The 18,537-nt window shown below is 43.6% G+C and overlaps 1 protein-coding gene across 1 annotated transcript in view; it reads right to left on the bottom strand.

Moving 5' to 3' along the window:
* The window catches only part of EFTUD2 (elongation factor Tu GTP binding domain containing 2), a 36,145-nt gene extending 17,748 nt beyond the window's left edge, over positions 1–18,397 (bottom strand). Inside the window, exons 1-9 of the mRNA XM_065909450.1 lie at positions 18,204–18,397; positions 15,119–15,227; positions 7,221–7,386; positions 6,492–6,570; positions 5,082–5,157; positions 4,535–4,600; positions 3,727–3,762; positions 2,154–2,244; positions 1,015–1,097 (exon numbers count right to left, since the gene is read on the bottom strand). Coding sequence (XP_065765522.1) covers positions 1,015–1,097; positions 2,154–2,244; positions 3,727–3,762; positions 4,535–4,600; positions 5,082–5,157; positions 6,492–6,570; positions 7,221–7,386; positions 15,119–15,223 — 702 coding nt within the window. The 5' untranslated portion in view covers positions 15,224–15,227; positions 18,204–18,397. The remainder of the gene's footprint in view (positions 1–1,014; positions 1,098–2,153; positions 2,245–3,726; positions 3,763–4,534; positions 4,601–5,081; positions 5,158–6,491; positions 6,571–7,220; positions 7,387–15,118; positions 15,228–18,203) is intronic.
* Positions 18,398–18,537: the final 140 nt, after the last annotated feature.

Here is an 18,537-nt window from a genome sequence, read left to right as displayed (position 1 = left end):
AAACAAACAAACAAAAAAGAATTGTGGGTATGAAGATAAACTGATTTTTTCCTTTTTTACTACATTAATGTTTTTTAATATGTATGAACAGAAACAGTTATGTATGGGTTTATATTATCTGTGTTCAGTGAGAAGTTTTAGAAGTAATGTACCCCAGTAGCCATGAACATACTCTGAAAGACAACTGACAAAATCAATGGCCTATATTCTCCAAAAATGCCAATGTCATAAAAGACCAAGAAAGATAAAAGAACCATTCCAATTAAAGACACATGAAAATGAAATCTTATGCATCATCTCGGATTAGGAAAAAAAATTCTATAAAGGACATTTATTGGGACTAAGGTCTAAAGGAAAATTTCTGTACAACAATTGTATCAATGTTAAGCTCCCTGATTTTGGTAAGCCTATTATGGTTACTCAAGTGATGTCCTTGTTCTTAAGAAATGTATTCTGAAATATTTCCTTTTCATATGGTACAAGGGGAAAACACATACACATGTGAGTGCATACCTACATGTACAGAGAGAGAATTACAAATGAGGGTGAGTTCTCTGTGTCACTGCAACTTTTCAGCAAGTTTGAAATTATTCCAAAATGAAATCAATTTTAAAAAAGGGCAACTCTGGCTCCCTCTGCTGGCTATCTCACTGATGACAACGAGAATGAGGTTAAGTCAAGTGACCGAATCTTTCTATTTAAAAATATAAGACACCCTGGATTTTTTAACTTCAAACTCTCTTTACCTTAGACAAGCTCATTAACATTTCAAACTCTCCTCCCTCCCTTTTATTTACCTTTGCCATTTTGGGGATCATTTTGAGCCTCACTGGGTAGGGAATGAGGGACTCCTGAGAACTAATTTTGACTTTCATCTGCTGCCCTCATTTTTACAGCAAACTTTAACCTTAATCCCACAGCCTCTCACATTCTCTAGCTCCCAGCTCACTCAGAGCTCTGAGCACCATGCGGGGCAAATGTAACAGGGACGAGGGGTCTAAGAGGCAGACTCACGCCCTCAGCAGCATCGATGAAAAGGACCACTCCATCTGAGATGCGCAAGCCAGCCGTGACCTCATCAGAAAAATTCACGTGTCCTGGAAAGCAAATACCAAGTAAGTCACAATTTGTGTGGTGGCAGGAAGAGGCACAATTAACTTGTACACGGTTGGGGGCGGGGTGGGGCTGCAAAGCACACGAACCCATGAATATTCTCTTTCCCTTCTCCCCACAGCTCCCTGCAGAGTACAAAATTCCACATCAGAGTCACTAAAAGCTTGGATTAAGCTTTCATCCAGGAGACCTTCAAACACGAAGGAAGCGTTTCACCAAGGAGGGCATAAGGCATTCACACTCACAGACTAAACCAGTCTCAGCAGTGAGTAGAGTTCTTTGAGACAGAAGACAACTTGGAGGTAGGAAAAAGGGCAGAGGAGGGCCTGCAGCACGGGAGCTGGCTGCTGGTAAGGTGACTGGTGGGTGCGGGCTGGGAGTCAGGGGCTGAGAGGTGTGAGGGCAACGGGCATCTGATGGGGCAAAGAAGGCCGATCTCCCAAGACCCAAATTTTCCTATTTAAAAAAGGGAAAGCCTTGGACTTCCCTGGTGGTCCAGTGGTTAAGACTCTACCTTCCAATGCAGGGAGTGTGGGTTCAATCCCTGGTAGGGGAATTAAGGTCCCACATGCTGTGGACAAAAATTAAAAAAAAAAAAAAAAGGGAAACCCTGAGCTGGGCCTTTCCAAAGAGAAAGTCAGCCACAGGGCAACGTATGATAACCTGTTCCCATGGTAACCTGCAAGTCCCCCAGCCACTGGTGTGTGCTCCCCCAGTCTCTTTCAAAAGACTGAGACTGCCTGAGCCCAGGACCATGTGTGACTCAGCTTTGCTGCCCCAATGAATACATGACTATAAGATTCCCCCAAATTTAAATCTTGTAGAGCAGAGCCAAGAGAGGAACAAAACAGAAGGTCTGGAGCACAGTGCTTGCTAATTAACTCATTAGATGCAAAAGAGACAGTTAAAAAAAGAAAATTATCTCAATGAAGGCGAGGAAATATAAAAACAAAGACGTAACGCTCTGTTCTGTAAAGTGTGGGACCACGAGAAACAAACTGGACAAGGTTCTGAAGGTAAAAGGACAAGGGATGTCCTACCTGGAGTGTCCATGATGTTGAAGAGGTAGGATTTTCCCTTGGTATCTGGCAAGACCACTGTCACGGGAGTACTTTTGATGCCAACACCCCTCTGAAAGGCAGAGAAAGAGGGCAAGAGTGATCAAGGCTTCTTCCTATGCAAGAAGGGTTCATGGTGCTCCTGGGTCTTTCCAGGTGCTAGTAAATTACACTGATGTCTCTCCTTGTAATGGGTGTGATTTTTAACTAGGCCTCTAACCAGAATGACCTTGAAGATGAACTATCTGGGTGTTAAACAGCATTACAGGCGGGGGGAGGGGAGGAGTTGGTTCAAGTACAAAAAGCTAAAAGTAAATGAACAAGCTAGCAAAGCAGTAAATAAGTGTTAGTCGCTCCATTGTGTCTGACTCTGCAACCCCATAGACTGTAGCCCGCCAGGCTCCTCTGTCCATGGGCTTCTCCAAGTAAGAATACTGGAGTGAGCAGCCATTCCCTTCTCCAGGGGATCTTCCTAACCCAGGGTCTCCTGCATTGTAGGCAGATTCTTTATTGTCCGAGCCACCGGGAAGTCCAGCAAAGCAGTATTAAACTTTTGTAGAGAATCCAGAGTCCTAAAATCTTACCCTCCTCATACAGTGAAAGCAAAAATAATTAAGCACCATCCATATAAGTGAAAAGAAATAATCTGGGGTATTTTAGGTTTTTAAATATATATATATATATGAGAAAAGGAAATGGCAACCCACTCCAGTGTTCTTGCCTGGAAAATTCCATGGACAGAAGAGCCTGGTGGGCTACAGTCTGTAGGGTCGCAAAGAGTTGGACACAACTGAGTGACTAAACCAAACCATATATATATATATATGATATACATAATAAAAGCTGTAACAGAAAGTATTAAAACAACCTCAGTCACAAAAATATATAAATATATTCATATATATAAAAACAACAGCTAATATCTGTTGAGTGCTTAACATATGCCAGGACTGTTTAAAGTTCCTTTGGCTAATCATACTTATACTCTTGTGCTTTCCATGTGGTCATTTAACAGAGAGAAATTAAGGAGACAGGGAAACAGAAGGGGTTGGAGGGCAGGGATAAAGATCCAGATGGAAAGAAAGCCCAACCAGGTGGAATGGCAAAGACAAAGATGTAGATTCACTCCTTTAATCAGACAGAAAAGCACAAAGACAGACGAACTCATTCACTAAGAGAAGCTACCCCCAGAGAGATCAACATACGGACGGAGTCATCTTACAGCAGACTTTAAGGATGATGTCATTCGAAACATCCTGTTTAGCTTCTGCAAAACTTACAGCATAAATGTTCTCAACATCTCCTGGCACTTGCTAAATATATCCAGCCAAGGATACGAAGGTCCCCCTTGTACCCGACAGTTTGCCTACCCAACTCTCTTTCAAGTTACAGATCTTGGGATGACTAGGAGAAGCAGGGAGACAAAGAGGTGAGGGGTGGGAGTGAGAGAGGGGGTGGTGGTATGGACCAAACCGTTATCATAAAGGCTCCCCTACATTCCCTACAAAACTACTACTGCTGTGAACAACAATCAGATTTCCAAAGGCAGACTTACCTCTTGTTCTGTGAAGAGGATGTCAGTGTAGCACAGCTAAAAATAAAAATAATAAAGAACTGTGGTAATAACCTGAATTCAGACTCCTGTCCCACACAAACCATCAATCACTTTCCCTCACCACCTCCCTGCTCAAGGGTCTCTCCCTCAGGAGAAGAGATGGAAGATAACATGGTGTCCCTACAGACATTTCAGACAATGAGACTGGCGCCCTGCCAGATAGAAAATGCTCCTGGATGTGTTTTCTTGGGGAGTGGGGGAAGTCATTAAAGACCAGGGTACGGCTGGAGAGCTAAATTATATCAAATACACTGAATTCTTTGCAGTGGTACACAGAGATATAGCTGCCCTTCATGGAGCCCCAGCACATCAAAACAGACTGAACATTTATTGCACTGAGACTTGCAGCCACACTTGGCCTCATTCACAGGCATTTAAATTTATCATGAAAGCAACAAGGTCCAATTGTATTATATTTATAGAGTAGGCTATTAATACTATGACAGGAAAGAATAGGCTATAAAAGTCAGGATCTATCAGAACAGAGGAGCGATCCCAAGTGAAGAACAGATCACCCCAAAATACTGCAGGTTAACATTCTCTATGTTCCTGAGAAAGCTGAAATCATTTTCTTAAGGGCTAGTCATAGAAATTACAATTATAAAGCCGCACATTATAGGGCACACAATCCGAGGGCATCATATTTATAATGAGAGTGGCAAGGCGGAAGGAAGGGGAAGGAGAGGAACACCCATCCCTGTATATTCCGAATGGTTCATCCTAAACCCTGAACTGGATTTCTACTTACATCTTGGTCATAGCGCTTTCTGATTTCCGGGTGAGTCTGCTCTATTAAACAATCTACAAAACATGTCTGAAAGGGAAGAGAAAGTTATGTTCTGCCACCCACCAAGGAAAATCTATTCTACCCTTCCCCCAGTACACCGTATAACTTAGGAATAAAGAGAGGAAGAGGAGAGCAGGGAGGATTATGGCACAGAAAAGAATCAACAATGAAGCCACAGGATTATTTTCAAATGAAAGATGAAATCTTTCTTAGACAAGTATCCCCCAGGAAATAAAAACTTATAAAATCAAAATCAAAGTAAGGCTCAATTTCTCCTCTTCTGTCCAGATGTAGACATAAGGCTCAGGCATGCCAGCGGCTTAGTTTTCCATCTGCTGCTCAGAAAAAGCTGGAATTTCACAGCTCGGTTTCACAACAGGCACAGAGGACCCCAGAGTCAGGAGGTCCAGCCTTCAGGCCTCAGATCCCAACACGTGACTCTGAGGGCTGAAAAAAATGAGCAGAAACGAAGAGCAACCTTGTTCCAAGTAGCCAAAAGTCCGCTTACCTTGCCATGGTGCAGATGGCCACAGAGAGTCACATTTCTGATGAGCTCCGAGTTATCCATCAGATCTGCCAAGAAGCTGAAAGGACAAAGGAAAAGAGAAAAGGGGGCTTTGGCAAGTTTTCAAATGGGTGAGTGGCACAAAGGTGTGTTAGGTACTTTTGGCCAGGGGCAACTTTCAGACCAACTGCAAAATAAAAATGAAAGCTGTCAGTCTAGATCTGGCAGCAGGTAGCCCACACACAGCAATAAAGACCCAGCACAGCCAGAAATAAAATAAATGAAAAAAAAAAAGAAAAGTATGAACAATGGCAGGTGAGCTGACTGTTTCAGAAGGGACCTCACTCCTTCAGACAAGATGTCAACATGCTTGTTTGTTTGTTTGTTTTTAAAGTTTCATAATCTAATAATGGGTCACAGGCGTCTCAATACGACGGCCTTATAAGTGCATTTCATCAATGAAAATATTTTCAAAAAAAATATTTTCAAACAGTTTGCAGTATGAATAGTCTAAATTATTCTACACACATATACCTACTTGTGCCTCCTTTTCAAAATAAAGAGTTGTTATGTTCCCAAAACACTTAGCAACCTTACCAAGTCAAAATAGGCTCTGGTGGCCCTAACAGTGATAATTACAATACCCGGTCTGTCTCAGAGGCAGGCTTCCAATACCAAACTAAAAGTCTGGAAGAACAGAAAACAGTTGAGATCCGTAGGAGAGCCACGAAGAAAGTTAAAAGATTGAGCCTAAATATCTCAGCAACCATATAAGATGATGGAAAATTTTGGCAAATTGTAGGAAGTGATTTTTGCTTTCACAATAATTCACTGGTGCAGCATCACAGATGGACCTAGAGATTACCGTACTAAGTGAAGTAAGCCAGACAGAATCTACAAAACAAAAATAGGCTCACGGATAAAGAAAACAAACTTACAGTTACCAAACAGGAAAAGGGTGATAAATTAGAGGAGTCTGGGATGAACATATAAACACTAGTCTATACAAGGACCTACTGTACGGCACAGGGAACTATACTCAGTATTTTGTGATAACAAACAAGGGAAAAGAATCTGAATCACTTGAGCTATACACTGGAAGCTAACACAACACTGTACCTCAATTTCTAAACAATAAACTAATGAATAAATAAGGAACAGTTCAGGGATGTGCCCTTTTACCTACCAAATAAAGCTGGAAGCTGTCAGACTAGATCTGGCAGCAGGTAGCCACAGAGCTGACCTGGCCACCGAGAGAAGTCAGTAAAGTGACTCAGGCACAAATGGATGCCACTGCTCTCACTGCCTCTGGCCCCCAACTCACTGGCTACTTCAACCACAAACTACCTCCAACCTCCGTGAGAAAATGAACCCACGATGTTCGTGCAGAGGCCGCAAGACCTTGTAACTTACTCCATTTCGTACACCGTGACAGGTAATGTCTGCTCCATCAGAGTGAATTTCTTGGTTTTCACTGGCTTAATAATCGGTTCTAGGAGGAAGGGGGGAAAAAAAAAAGGAAGTGATGTACAGGTAGGCATAAAGCATAAAAATAAATGGCCCTATTCCATAAGACTCAGCTTTTGGAATGGATGATACAGGATGCCAATTTATATTATTCTCGAGGACCACTCAGGTTGCGAAAGTTCTGGGAATGCTATTTGGCATGAGACAGTGAAGGATCCTGAGCTGTGGACTGAGGTGTTTGGACTTCATTTTGTGGGAGGAGGGGAGAGGGACTGGATACAGGACAGGATGAGGTGGATGCAGCTCAGAACTCCCCCTGAATTTATAAAATGCAACTACTTTCCAGAAGATCAATGGAAATTATTAAGGAAGTGGTATATAATCATTAAGAGGACTGGTTAAAGGAACTGGCATTATTTGGATGGGAAAAGAAATACATAACAGACTGGAGGGGGAACCTAAACAGATACCAGATAAAGAAGTAACTCATATTTGTTTAGTAACGAGCTGTTTTATTGAATATCAAAGCAGGGTTAACTGAATCTCAATCCAGAAATAGGACCTGAAAGAAAAATTAGTCAGTTCATTCACTGAACTTTTTCAGACTGCTTCTGGCTATCAAACGAAGTTTTCCAATCTTGATTTCACCTCCAGAGCCCAGCGCCTCCGCCTCACCTGTGAGAGGCTGGGTGTCCTCCTCCTGAACGATGGTCTCCACTTCAGGACCGTACACCTCCTCGGCTGTAGGGTAGTACTTCTTGTCCTCGTGCAGCACCACCTCCATCCCAGGGTGGTCTTCGTCGTGATCGCCGACATCATCGTCGTCCTCGTCCTCATCGACCTGAAAGCACAAGCGGGAAGGAGTTTGGAAGAGGCATGCCCTCTTCCTGCTCAGTGACTGACTACCATACCCGAGTTAAAAGCAATAACGTCACACGCCTGACAGCTTCTTGAGTTCCGCACTAAGGAGTCAGTAAGGCAGTTCTACTCTTGCGTGATCCTCCAAAATGAGAAGACTGTAAGTCATGGGCAGAGACTCTCCTGATTCAAATGAACCCTTTCTTGGGACATGCGCAGAGGGGCCAGCTGTGGACTCTGGACAAATGCAGCCGCAGGACTTGAAAGCAGAGCATTCTTAACCCTCCTGAAGACAGGAAATTAGTGGCAGACAGTCTGTGCAGAGAGTTATTAGACGCCTTGATCTGAGTGAGAAACTTCCCTTCATTGGGACCTCAGAGGTCTGACAGCCATTGTGCCACCAAGTAATGAAAACAAAACCCCAGGGGAATAAATTCTACAAGCACCAAAGGGACACAAAGAGGTGGCTCAGTGCCTAGGAAGTCACACAAAGAAAAACAATCTGGATCCCACTGAGGACACTACATTGAGTAATCATGTCTTCTTAGGCTTCTCTGACTTTCCTTGTTTTTGATGGCCTCCAGTTTTGAGTAAGGCATTTTATACAAAGTTTCTCAATGAATTAGATTGAGTTTTTCTCATAAGTAGGATCTGGGGATCTTAAAACCTTAAGGGGTTTTGAAAGGATGACCACAGAGGACAGCACCATTTTCACCCCACATCAAGGATATATATCCTCAACTTATGACTTATTACTGTTGATGTTAACCTTGATCATTGAGCCAAGGTCTTGTTTGCAGGCTTTTGCACTGTAAAGTTACCCTCTTTCCCCAACATTGTGCTCTTTGGAATGAAGTCACTGTGCGCAGCCTACACTTCGGAAGAGTGGAATTGTGTTTTTCAGTTTTTGTTGGCGTACAGCTGAACGCAGGGTTGTGCTGGCTTCTGCCATGCGGCAAGGTGGGTCAGTTACACCCACGCACAAGTCCACTCTTTCTCAGATTCCATCCCCATCCGGGTCATTACAGAGTGAAGTTCCTCGGGCTACACAGTGGGTTCTTATTGGGTGTCTATTTTATATAGAGTAGTGCAGAGTTGTGGTATTCTTAGGGGTGGAATGTTTACGTCAGTTAACTGAAGTCCTATGGAAAGAAACTGGTCTCTTTATTTATTCATTTCTACCATTATAAGCTCATGAGTATTCATTTTATACTTTGGGAAAGAATCCAGTAATACTTAAATTCTGTTCAAACTATTGCATCTTCGGTCACTGGGAGCTCTTAACAATTGACTCCTGTGTCCCTTCAATATGCCTCCATTGTTGTGTGGTGGTTGTTTTTAAACACGTCTCACTTTACAGCACCAGAAGATGCCCCAGGTTCATCTTATATTTTTCCTGTCCAGAGTCAGCCATTTATCTAAGGAGTCACAGTTCCGTCACTGGAGAATAGTATTACGGAACCAAGACCTGGGCACTAGACATGCGCTAGATTGTTCCTGTTTAGTTCCTAAGTCTGACTCTTTGTGACCCCATGGACTGAAGCCCGCCAGGCCCCTCCTTCCATGGGGTTCTCCGGGCAAGAAGACTGGAGAGGGTTGCCATTTCCTTCTCCAGGGGATCTTCCTGACCCAGGGATCAAACTCAAGTCTCCTGCATTGGCAGGCAGATTCTTTACTACTGAGCCACCAGGGAATTGCTTAGAGGCCCTGTCAGCTGATATAACAAAGAAATAAATCTATGTATCCTAACCAAGAAAAAAAAAACAAACTAACCCTTTCTTAAGGGCCACTGGTCACAGGTGGATGCAGCTGGAAGGCACTTTTCTGGGCCCTGCCCCACGCCTCACATCAGGACTCCTACAGGACAGGAGTTCTGTAAGAACTAGTCAGCTCTGCTCAATTCACAGCCTGGTACGCAGCCAACTCCATCAAATGAAGGGAGTCTTTTTACATATTCCTGTCCCCGTTGAATACTTCCAATAATAATAGCACTTCCTCACAAGACAGCCCAGTTTCCTGTTGGAAGACAGGATGGCGAGAGTTCAGTAAATAACGGGAGAACAGTACGAGCTGAGATCACACAGCAGGTGGTCATGTCGGATCCTCTCGATCATTCTAAGTGATCTGACTTTATGGCAGTGCTTCTCAACAAAGGCAATTCTGGCAACATCTGAAGGCATTTCTGGCTGTCACGACTGGGTGTTGGGCGGGGGGACCTAGGGGGCATGAGCCAGGGATGCTGATCAATACCCTATGAAACACAGGACAGCTCTTGCAACGAAGAATTACCTGGCCCCAGATGTGAATGGTAGTAAGGCTGAGAGGTCTGGTTCTAGCAGAAGTTCTGAGCAGAAGAGTGCTATAGTCAGGCTTTTGTTTTAGAAGAATCACTCTGGTTCTCATACTGAGAATATACTGGAAGGAGGGAGATTAGATAGAAGGCTACTGCAGTGAAGTAGGAGAGAGATGGCACTTAACAGTGACCTATATCAGAGGAGCAGCTGGGAACGTGGTCTGAAGAAGTTGGATTCTGCATTTATTTTTAAAGATAGAGTCAAAAATATTTTCTAGTGAATTCAAAGTGGAGTGAAAAAAAAAGAGGCAAGGTTTTTCATCTGGGGAATGTACTGTCTTTACTGAGATGAGGAAGACAGTAAGAGTAATTGGAGGCAGGAGACAGGGGGTGGGGAAGTTCTGTGTTTAGGTCTTAAATATGCTAAGTTTGAGATGCTATGTTAGATATCAAATAGAGATGCCAAATAGGAAGCTGGACATACCACCTGAGGTTCAAGAGCAAAGTCCAGGTTGGAGATAACATTTGAGAGTCCTCAGTTAATAGAAGGTATTTGATATACTGGATAAGATGAGCAGGGGAGTGAGTGCAGACAGAGAACAGGTATCAGTAATGGAGCTTTGGGACCTGTTGACAGTGAAGAAGTCAGGGAGATGAGGAGAAACCAGCAGCAAAGACTGAGAAAGACCAGACAGAAGAGAGAAGGAAAGTCCAAGGAAGAGTGTTTTAAAGAGGAAGTAATCAGCTGGGTCAGATGCTGCAGGCAGGTCAGGTAGGGTAAGGATGGCGTCTGATGCAGAAGTCACTGATGACCTTGACGACAGCCTTCTCTATGGAATGGGAGAGGCAAAGAACAGAAGTAGGTTTGAGGGGAAAAAAGGGAGAAAAGGATTTGGAGACAGCAAGTAACAACTCTTCAGAGATGAGCTGAATTGGGAAATAGGGAAATGGGAGGTAATGGAAGGGAGCTCTGGGGTCAAGAAAGAACTACGATGAAATAATGAAACCCGTTGGTTCCTGCAGACTCCACTCCTTTCTAGAACAGCCTTCCTTCTTCCCTGTCTCCATTATTAAAATCCTATGTATCTCTTCACTGCTGTGCTGTGCTTAGTCGCTTAGTCATGTACAACTCTTTGCAACCCCATGGACTGTAGCCCACCAGGCTCCTCTGTTCATGGGGATTCTCCAGGCAAGAATATTGGATTGGGTTGTCATGCTCTCCTCCAGGGGATCTTCCCAACCCAGGGATCGAACCCAGGTCTCCCACACCGCAGGGAATTCTTTACCATCTGAACCACCAGGGAAGCCCAATACTGAAGTGGGTGGCCTATCCCTTCTTTAGGGGATCTTCCCAGCCCAGGAATTGAACTGAGGTCTCCTGCATTGCAGGTGGATTCTTTACCAGCCGAGCTACCAGGGAAGCTCTTCACTGTTACACACCCCCATAAAAAGTGTTTTTAAAAAAATCTACACATCTATGTGGACTAGGAGGCTATAGGATTCTCACCCTGCTAGAAAGAATATGGAAGAGTACAGCCACGCTGAAGAGTAACCTGACAGTATAAACACATTAAGTATATATACAATCTATCATCAGCAACTCTGCTTCGAGGAATATAATATAATCCAGAGAAATGGTCACATGGAGCACAACGGGATACACCTGAGAATATTCACGGCAGTGTTATCTGTGATGAGGGAAGGCTGCTGGCAGAAATCCTGGGTGATACACACCAGGGAGAATGGAGCAGCAATCAGATGCCACAAGCTAGACAGACACACACCAACAGGGACGGATCCTAAAAATACATCACTCACCACGAGACTGAGCATCAAAAGCAAGAAACAGAATGACTACATGATACCGTTTGTCTACATTAAAAACACATGTGCACAGGGCCTTCCCTGGTGGTCCAGGGGCAAAGACTCTGTGCTCATAGTGCAAGAGGCCTGGGTTCGAGCCCTGGTCAGGGAACTAGATTCCAGATGCCACAGGTCAAAGATCTCTTGTGCTACAACTAAGAACGCAGCCAAAGAGACAAAGATTGAAAGAAAAATTCATGCGCACCATCCAACTATACACACTAACTTCTACAGATAAAAAAAGCATGTGTACACTACAATTCGTGTGGTAACGGGTGTAAGAATCAAACAGAAAGGAATTCGTGAGTTCATTCAACAAGGGGAGAGCCTTGCCCAAGCCATAATACTGAGGAGTTTCAACTAGAGTATGACTCCCTCAACCCTCTGGACTGAGGTGAAAACATTCAAACATCGCTTAACCATTCCCCTCGCTTTTATTTTTAGTTTATGTTGTTGTTAACAGCTTTGGTGAGATATAAGTCACATGCCACACAATTTGCCTATAGTTCAATGGTTTTCAGTATACTTACAGTTGGGTAACCATCACCACAATCAAATTTAGATTATTTGTATCACCCCCCACCTAAAACCCCTGTACCCTTTAGTCATTAGCCCCCTAGTTCCTGTCCCCAGCCTGGGAGATCACTAATCATTCTAATCATTCTACTCTCTCTCTCCCCACAGATGCCTACCCATTCTTCAGGTCCACTTTGAACGTGACTCCTTAGGGTATTTTTCGTTGTCAATCTAGCCAGGAATGACCCTTCCTTATTTATTATTACTAAAAATATGAGCTTTTAAAAAATTATTTTTATTTGGTTGTGCCAGGTCTTAGTTGCAGCACACAGGAGGGATCTTGGACAGCAAGGAGATTGAACCAGTCAATCCTAAAGGAAATCAACCCTGAATATTCACAGGAAGGACTGATGCTGAAGCTCCAATACTTTGGCCACCTGATAGGAAGAGCCACCTCACTGGAAAAGACTTTGATGTTGGGAGAGATTGAAGGCAGGAGGAGAAGAAGAGGATGATAAAGGACGAGACGGTTGGATGGCATCACCGACTCAATGGACATGAGTTTGAGCAAGCTCTGGGATATAGTGAAGGACAGGGAATTCTGGCGTACTGCAGTCCACGGGGTCTCAAAGAGTCGGACACCACTCAGCAACTGAACAATCTTTAGTTGGGGCATGTGAAATCTTAGTTGTGACATGTGGAATGTAGTTTCCTGATCAGGGATTGAACCAGGGTCCCCTGAACTAGAAGCACAGAGTCTTGGCCACTGGACCACCAGAGACGTCCCTACAGATACAAGTTACTAGGACTTAAACGGTGCTTGTCCTTCCCTGTTTCCTATCATAAACTTTGCTTGTACTTCATCTCTCCAGGCAAGGAGCCTGTGCCTGGAGGGCATGGATAGTGCCTTGGCTCCCTTGTGCATCAGGATTTTCTGCAAATAGTAAGTGCTCGACAAATACTGAAAGACTTCGTGGACTTCATTTAGCTCAGTATTCAAAGATTCAAGTTCAAGAATCTTTGACCTTAGATTCTCTTATCCAGTATATTATATACCAGAATACATATATACACACACACACACACACACACACCAGGATATATATTATACCAGGTGGCTCAGAGGTAAAGAATCCGCCTGCCAATGCAGGAGACGTAGGAGATGCGGGTTTGGTCCCTGTGTTGGGAAGGTCCCCTGGAGGGCAACCCACTCCAGTATTCTTACCTGGAGAATCCCACGGACAGAGGAGCCTGGCGGGCTGTAGTCCACAGGGTCATATAGAGTTAGACGTGACTTAGCAACTGAGCATGCACCCAGTACACTGGCTTATGTCATGTGCCAATCTCATGCACCTCTCTTCTCTATCTTCACCTAAGTCATTGATAAAAAGATTGAAAAGGACAGGACCAAGCATGCGTGCCCAGGGTGTGTCTCGAGAGCTCTGGTGGCGATCCAGTAACTAGTATTCCACTGTTAACTGGCTGGACCTCTCCAAACTGTACTGTAACTCAGTCTATTGTCTTTCCATAAGGACGTCATGAATTACAGTGGGGAAAGGGAGTGAAATGAAATGAGGACCAAGGAAGTTTTCCTATTTGGTTTGAACTGGATTCGTGAGTTACTTGTATAATGAAAAATAATCTCTTTAAAATATTTTTAAAAAGAAAAAACTGGATTATAAAAAAAAATGCCTTGCCCAAATCAGGATACACATAATGTCCACAACATACCTATGACTTCTATCTAGCAATGGGATCAAGAGAAATTTATTAGTATAAAACTCATCCTGGCTTCCTAAGTGTTCAATAGTCATCTGTTCTAAAATTCCTCCCATAATTTTTACCGTGGATGCATGGCACTCACTGGTCCATAGTTTCTGAAGGCAGTACCTTATCTTCCTCTTTGAAAAGTAGGAGTTGCCCGATTCACTTTTTAGCATCATGGCCATGCCTCATTTTCTTAAGCTTACTAGCCTACCTCTGCAATGTCTCCCACACCATCCCACCCAGGATACAATTCATATGGGGCCTGGAGACTTGAACTCATCTAAAGGTGCAAGCTACTCCCTTTTCACCTACGTGGTTTCAATTTTCTTTTTCCAGTGTTTATTCTATTTTCTCTGGTTTGAAGGACACTTTCTTTGATGAAGACAACAAATGGCAGTCAGGACTTGTCTCCGGCTCTTCTGCTGTCCCATTACTATCAAGCCTCCACTAAGGGGCAGTGGCTTCATCAGTGTACTTCTTACTCATTTTGTTCTAAACACTGTTACAACATAAAAGCCGCCTTTGGTGTCTTCTGCAAGCCTCACACCATTCTAAGCCTCGTCCCCTGTAGCTCTCCTGAAGAGGAGGCATGGGAATCTGTATCTTCCCTTTCTACTGCTTTTATGTAGTTTTTACGTAGTTTTTATTTTATTTATTCTTCGTTGCTGCTCTCGGGCTTTCTCTAGTTGCGGCGAGTGGGGGCTACTCTTCCTTGTGGTGCAAAGACTTCTTGTTCCAGGCCAGCTTCACTAGCTGCAGCTCAAGGGCCCCTTGGGCTTTGGCGCAGTAGTTGCGGTGCATGGATTTAGTTGCTCCACAGCATGTGGAATCTTCCTGGATCATGCATCAAACACATGTCCCCTGCATTGGCAGGTGATTCTTAACTACTGGACCACCAGGGAAATCCCTATGCATCTTTAAAACCTGAGTTTATGAGGGAGCTCCCAGGTCAGCAGCCCTTGAAAGAGCTGACTACCTTTTCTAGGTTAGAGTTATTCATGATAGCCAAAAGGCACTTCAAGCAAATGGAAGAAGAGCTACTACCTGAAGAACTAGAACTCAGAATATAAAACCACCCTACCAATGAAATTACCTTATGTTCTCCTTTGGAACTTTAAGCTTTCTTAGGGGTAGTGTAAGAACCAAATTAAATCATAATAATTATAAAAAGGACAATGTTAGAGAGAAATACAGGTTACTACGGGAGCACAGAAGATTCACTACTTCATTGCTTTCTTAAAAACAGAGGTGAGAAAAAGTAATATATTTGTTTTACCTCATCAAGATCTTTGGTTTCTCTGCCCAATTCATCATCATCTTCATCAGAATCAAGCTCTGGTCCGATGTAATTCCCAAACTCATCATACAAGTCAGTATCCATGGTGCTAAAATTCAACAAGAGAAAAGTTAGATGCTGGTGAGGGAACCAAGGCCTCCACCCTAGCCTATGGTTGACCATATCCCTTCACACGCTCTCCTCTCCAGTTACATCAAGCCAACAACTGCTCCTCTAAAGCCCTGTACTTTTCCCTCCTCTCTGTCCTAATCCTGTGTCTGTTTACATACACTTTGCCCACTTCTTCCCCTCCCCTCCACCAGGGCTTGAACCCATGCCCTCTGCAGTAGAAGCATGGAGCCCTAACCACTGGACTGGCAGGGAAGTCCCAGACCACTTGGTTTTTTTAAATACTAAAAAAATTTTAATTTTTAAAATAATTAAATGCAGGAAGTTGCAAAAACAGTGCACATCATTTTTTCCTAAGTTATTTGAGAATAAGTTGCTGACACACACACACACACAAAGTTGCTGACACAATGTCTCATCACCTCCTCAGACTTTAGTGGAGGAGTTGGTAAACTATAGCCTGTGGCCAAATCTGGCTGTTCTCATAACAGCCTGGAAGGTATGATTTTTTAAATATTTTTAAACAGTTGGAAAAAAATCAAAAGAACAGTATTTCATGATACATGACAATTAGTTCTATGACATTCAAATTTCAGTGTCTATGAAAACAGCTTTACTGGAACACAGCCATGCCCGTTTTTTTATACTGTCTGTGGCTGCTTTCACCCTGTAACAGCTGAGTAGCTGCCTCTGAGACTATATGGCCCTCAGAGCCTAAATTATTTACTATCTGGCCCTTAAAAGACAAAGTTTGCCAACTCCTGCTCTTAGTGCATGTGATTCCTACAAACAAGGACATTCTTCTACATAACCACAACACAACCATCAAAATCAGAAAATACTGACACATTACTACTTGTAGGTCCCCATACAAGTTTCAGAAATTGTTCCACTAATGTCCTTCACAGCAAAGGATCTCATGCTTGCTTGCACCTGGCTATCATGTCTTTAGTCTCTTTCAATCTGGAACAATCCTTGGCCTTTCCTTGATTTCTATGACTTGACACTTCTGAAGATTATAGGCTAGTGAGTTTGTACAACGCTCCTGAATTTAAGTTTGTCTGATGTTTCCTCATGATTAGAGTCAAGCTTTGCTCTTTTTCTTTCTTCTTTTTTTGGTAAGAATATCACAGTAGTGAGGCTGTGCTCTGTTCAGTGCAACTCCTAACAAGTGGCATATTTAATTTCTTCCATCAGTGATGTTTACTTAACCACTTGATTATGGTGGTGTCTACCAGGCCTTTCCACTGTATAAAGTTACTTGTTTTCTCTCTGCAGTTAATAAATATATTGTGGGCTGTCTCCACTTCAAGTATTGAAATTTTATTCAAAATAACTGTTCAAAGACCATTTCCTTCAAGTCTTCCTAGAGCCTCAATTTCTCACTCACCTATGATGCTACAGCCTTTCGTGTCTTTATCAGCATTTACTTCTGTCATTAACGGTAGTTAACTGCACTAACTAACCTCAACAACAACTCTACAGCTTACAAGTAATAGACAACAGACCAGAGCATGGGTTACTGGTCAGGGCTCTGGAACTGGTAGACCTAGATTTGAACCCAAACTTTGTCACTTAATAACTATGATAACTATGTCACCTCTCCAAGCCTGTTTCTTCAATTGGAAAATAAAGTGATTAATTTAAATCACATCAAGCGTTATGAGAATTAAACAAAGTAGGCTGTGTAAAGAATTCATCACGATTCCAGGATCAATCAATGTTAGCTGGCATTATTTTTTACCCATTCTTTTGTCTGTTCTATTTGTATCTTTTAGTTTAAAAAACCCTTTTTTGATCATTGTTGACTACAGGAAACCTGTGCTCCTTGTGCCCATGTGCCAATGCCCAAGACAGCAGTTCACATAAGTAGGCACTGGATAAATGTTAACTGACCAGAATGTTCAGTTTTGAGATACTGGTATTTCTTCCACAAGGGTAATCCCTCTACCTCCTTCAGTGCCCCTTGTTGAGTGCTGACTGTGGACAAAATAGAGAATTAACAGCTCCACTACTAATAAGTAAATGTAAATTATCTTGGAAACTTTCATATGCATATTCTTTTTATTTCCAAAGAGCTATCATCTCTGTGCACATTTCATTCTCCCAAGAAACCCATGAAATGACTGCAGAAATTTCTATACAAGGCTGTTCATGAAATAATCCAAGTCATTTCTGCTTCAGGGCCATTGCACTTACTTTTCTCTTCCAAAATGCTCTTCCCTTGGGCATGTACACCTTGTTCCTTCATCTCACTCAGGTCTCTACTAAAACAGCACCTTCTCTGAGAAATCTTCCCTTGTCACTCTAAAAAACTACCCCCCAACACACACTCTCCAACGCCTATTTTCAACGTTTTATTATTTTTATTAACATTTATCACTAGCTGACAAGTATCTATTCGCGTATTTACCCTCACCTCTCCAACTACAGTTTAAGCAAGGGCTGTTTTTGTTTTCATTTAAAAGGGTGCCTGGCACAAAACAGAAGCACTTGCTGAACGAAATGCATGGCTCCAACAAGGCACAGAGAAGACAGCTGACCTGCCCACAGTTGCACAAAACTAGTGAATTTCGGTACCAAACTTCACTGCAGCTTCCCGCTACAATGCTGGCTCTCAAAGGAACACAGATCAACGACGGAGGGAGCCTGATAGAGAAGTGAGGGCGGCACAGTTGGAAGAGAGAGTAAGATAGGGGAATAGACACTGCAAGAACGATCCCTGAACAGGGAAAGGGTTTTATAGACGGACGACACGCGGGGAACCCAGGAATCGGTTGGCGGCGGGGTGGGGGGGCGGGGGGCGGGCTTTCATTCTCTATCCTACTCCACGCCTCAATTTACCCATCTGTAAAGTGAAAGTGGCATATAACCTATAGCTTCTCTTCCAGATCTGACATTTAATTTCTCATTCCACCAGAGCAAACCTCCCCTGACGCCGACCAGCACCACTCACCTCCCGCTGCTCAGCCAAAATCTCCCAGTCGGCCGCTGGAGACCGTGCTTCCGCCCCACGCCGCCTCACCGCCTGCGCCCGCCGTCCGGGAGGACCCCACAGGCGCCGCGGTCGCGTTTCTTCCTGGGAGGGCAGCTCTCTGCCTGTGGACCAGCTCGGAGGAATCCCAGCTGCGGACACAGGAACCTGAGAAGCGAACTGTGGGTCCCCAAACCACGGCGTGGTGTGCTCCAAAGAGAGCGAGGCCTGAGAAGGCGTGAATTTGATCAGGCGCCTCGGGGCCACCCTGACCGGGGACCTTCGGGACAGTCACGTGGGAGGCTGTTGTAGCAGT

Source organism: Muntiacus reevesi, chromosome 18, assembly GCF_963930625.1.
Source record: "Muntiacus reevesi chromosome 18, mMunRee1.1, whole genome shotgun sequence".
Lineage (NCBI taxonomy): Eukaryota > Metazoa > Chordata > Mammalia > Artiodactyla > Cervidae > Muntiacus > Muntiacus reevesi.
This window is presented reverse-complemented; position numbering and strand designations above follow the sequence as displayed.